A 2108-nucleotide genomic window follows, 5' to 3' on the forward strand; every position below is an offset into this window, starting at 1 on the left:
TTTTGTTGACCTTTGTCCATGGAAGGTCCCTGCAAAATTTCATTGAAATTGGTTCAGGGGTTTTGGAGAAGAAGTCGAAAATGTAAATTGTTTACGGACGCACGACGGACGACGGACGACGGACAAAAGGCGATCGCAATAGGTCACTTGAGACTTTGTCTCAGGTGACCTAAAAAGTTGGCAAATATGAAACTGCCAATAACAAAGTGTTATCAGGAAAGAACTTACATGGCAGGATATTTTTGTATCGATTACGTGGCTTGTTCTCCAGTCTCTGTCCTTCCTTCCTGCTGTATAAATGTCGCACTTCCATTTGTTGTAGTTGCTGTAAAAATTCAAAAAAAGTTAAACAAAACTAGAAGATGTCAGTAACACATGAACGCCATCTGCCCAGTTCACTGGTGACATTGAATCTATTGCCAAAATAGCAATGGTTGACCTAGGCTATATATAGCAACGGTAACCTTGGCATCGGACACTGAACAAGGAACTCATTCAAGCTGTTCACATACTTGACCTTTTACGTACACTTTGGTGAAAATCTGTTGATAAATAAAGTGAAGCAATGGGTTGGCACAGGTGTATAAAATCCATACAGTAGCTAGACCCTAAATCTTTAGTTTCTCTGGCACAATGATGTGTTATTCATGCAGCCTTATTATAATTACATATGCACAAATTTTACCACTTATTTTTTCTAAAAAATATACATCTGTATGAAATCTGAAATTACCCCTGGAGGTCATAATATATTTCAGATCTAATTCAAAATTAGTCTTGAGTAAGGAATTTAAACCACTGTATTTGTAGGAGATTTTAATGAAAATCAAAGCTATCATTTTAGTTGGTCACACAGAAACCAGAGTCACTTTAAAATATTTTTTGTTTAATAATCTGATTAAGAAGTCTTACATACACAAGATGTGTCTTGGAATTGAATTGGTTCTTCAAACCAGAGATAACTAAATGTCCATACCTCAAACTCGTCCCAGAAGCCGCCCTTGGTATTTCCCACTGAAGTCTGGTCCTTTGATTGTTTTTCCTTCTCTAATTGTTTCACACGGTTTTCTAGCCCAGAGGCAGGAATCCTTGTGGCATTAAACGGCTGCAAAAATTACCCTTCACATTTGAGTATACAGCGAAAGCATTATATGTACATGACTTTGAGATATTAAGTATGACACTTGATATATCCAAGTTAAAAAAGCAAAACAAAGAACCATCATAGGACCGATGAAAGTAAGTCTTGTATCAAACTGGTATTTGAGAAACAAGGGAGAGTAGGTATTACAGGAAATGCATAGTCACCAACTTCCGGATTATAAACATCTCTTCAGGTAACGACACAAAGCTTTGTTTAAGTTCACTACACTATCCCATGACGTGCTCACATACAAAATTTGACAAAGAACGTAGTAAATGAGATATGCCTTAGGACAATATATATAGGAGCATGTTAAACAAAGGGCAATAACTTTGTAAACAGTATGGAACGGGCCCATTTTCATGCTCAAGCATGGATTTTGTGTTAGAACTAACATTCTTGAAACTCACCTAAATCATGTGACAAAGCTATATCAAAAGGTCAAATGTAAATATTGAAAATGGTATTTGGCTTTGAGCCTTTTGAAAATTCTTCAAATTCATTCAGAAAATGTGGATTTTTATCAATTATCACCAGAACAAGAAATTCGGCTTGAGCACAGAATCTGAGTATGAACATGAGAACAGTTTCATGTGTATGGGCCCTGATTTTGGTCTGTGACACCTCATTATCCCAAAATAATGCAGCGACTGTAGGTGAAAGGAAATATGTAATATGTCCTAGACAAAGTGACACAGACTGACTCAACAAAGTGACACACAGACTGACTCAACAAAGCGACACACAGACTGACTCAACAAAGTGACACACAGACTGACTCACAGACTGATGAATGAAGTACAAACATACAGTCCCCTCCGGTAATACTAGTGGGGGATTAATGACATACAAACATACAGTCCCCTCCGGTAACACCAGTGGGGGATTAATGACATACAAACATACAGTCCCCTCCAGTAATACCAGTGGGGGATTATTGACATACAAACATACAGTCCCCTCC

At 37.6% G+C, this 2108-nt stretch overlaps 1 protein-coding gene across 5 annotated transcripts in view; it reads right to left on the reverse strand.

The window, feature by feature from the left end:
- The window catches only part of LOC110455301 (tyrosine-protein phosphatase non-receptor type 11-like), a 63018-nt gene that overhangs the window by 17808 nt on the left and 43102 nt on the right, over nt 1-2108 (reverse strand). For all 5 annotated transcript variants that reach the window (XM_021505355.1, XM_021505353.1, XM_021505352.1 and 2 more), the window contains 2 exons: nt 977-1105; nt 229-325 (listed from right to left, as the gene is read on the reverse strand). In XM_021505355.1, coding sequence (XP_021361030.1) covers nt 229-325; nt 977-1105 — 226 coding nt within the window. The remainder of the gene's footprint in view (nt 1-228; nt 326-976; nt 1106-2108) is intronic.

This window comes from Mizuhopecten yessoensis, unplaced genomic scaffold, assembly GCF_002113885.1.
Source record: "Mizuhopecten yessoensis strain PY_sf001 unplaced genomic scaffold, ASM211388v2 scaffold8195, whole genome shotgun sequence".
NCBI classification, from domain to species: domain Eukaryota; kingdom Metazoa; phylum Mollusca; class Bivalvia; order Pectinida; family Pectinidae; genus Mizuhopecten; species Mizuhopecten yessoensis.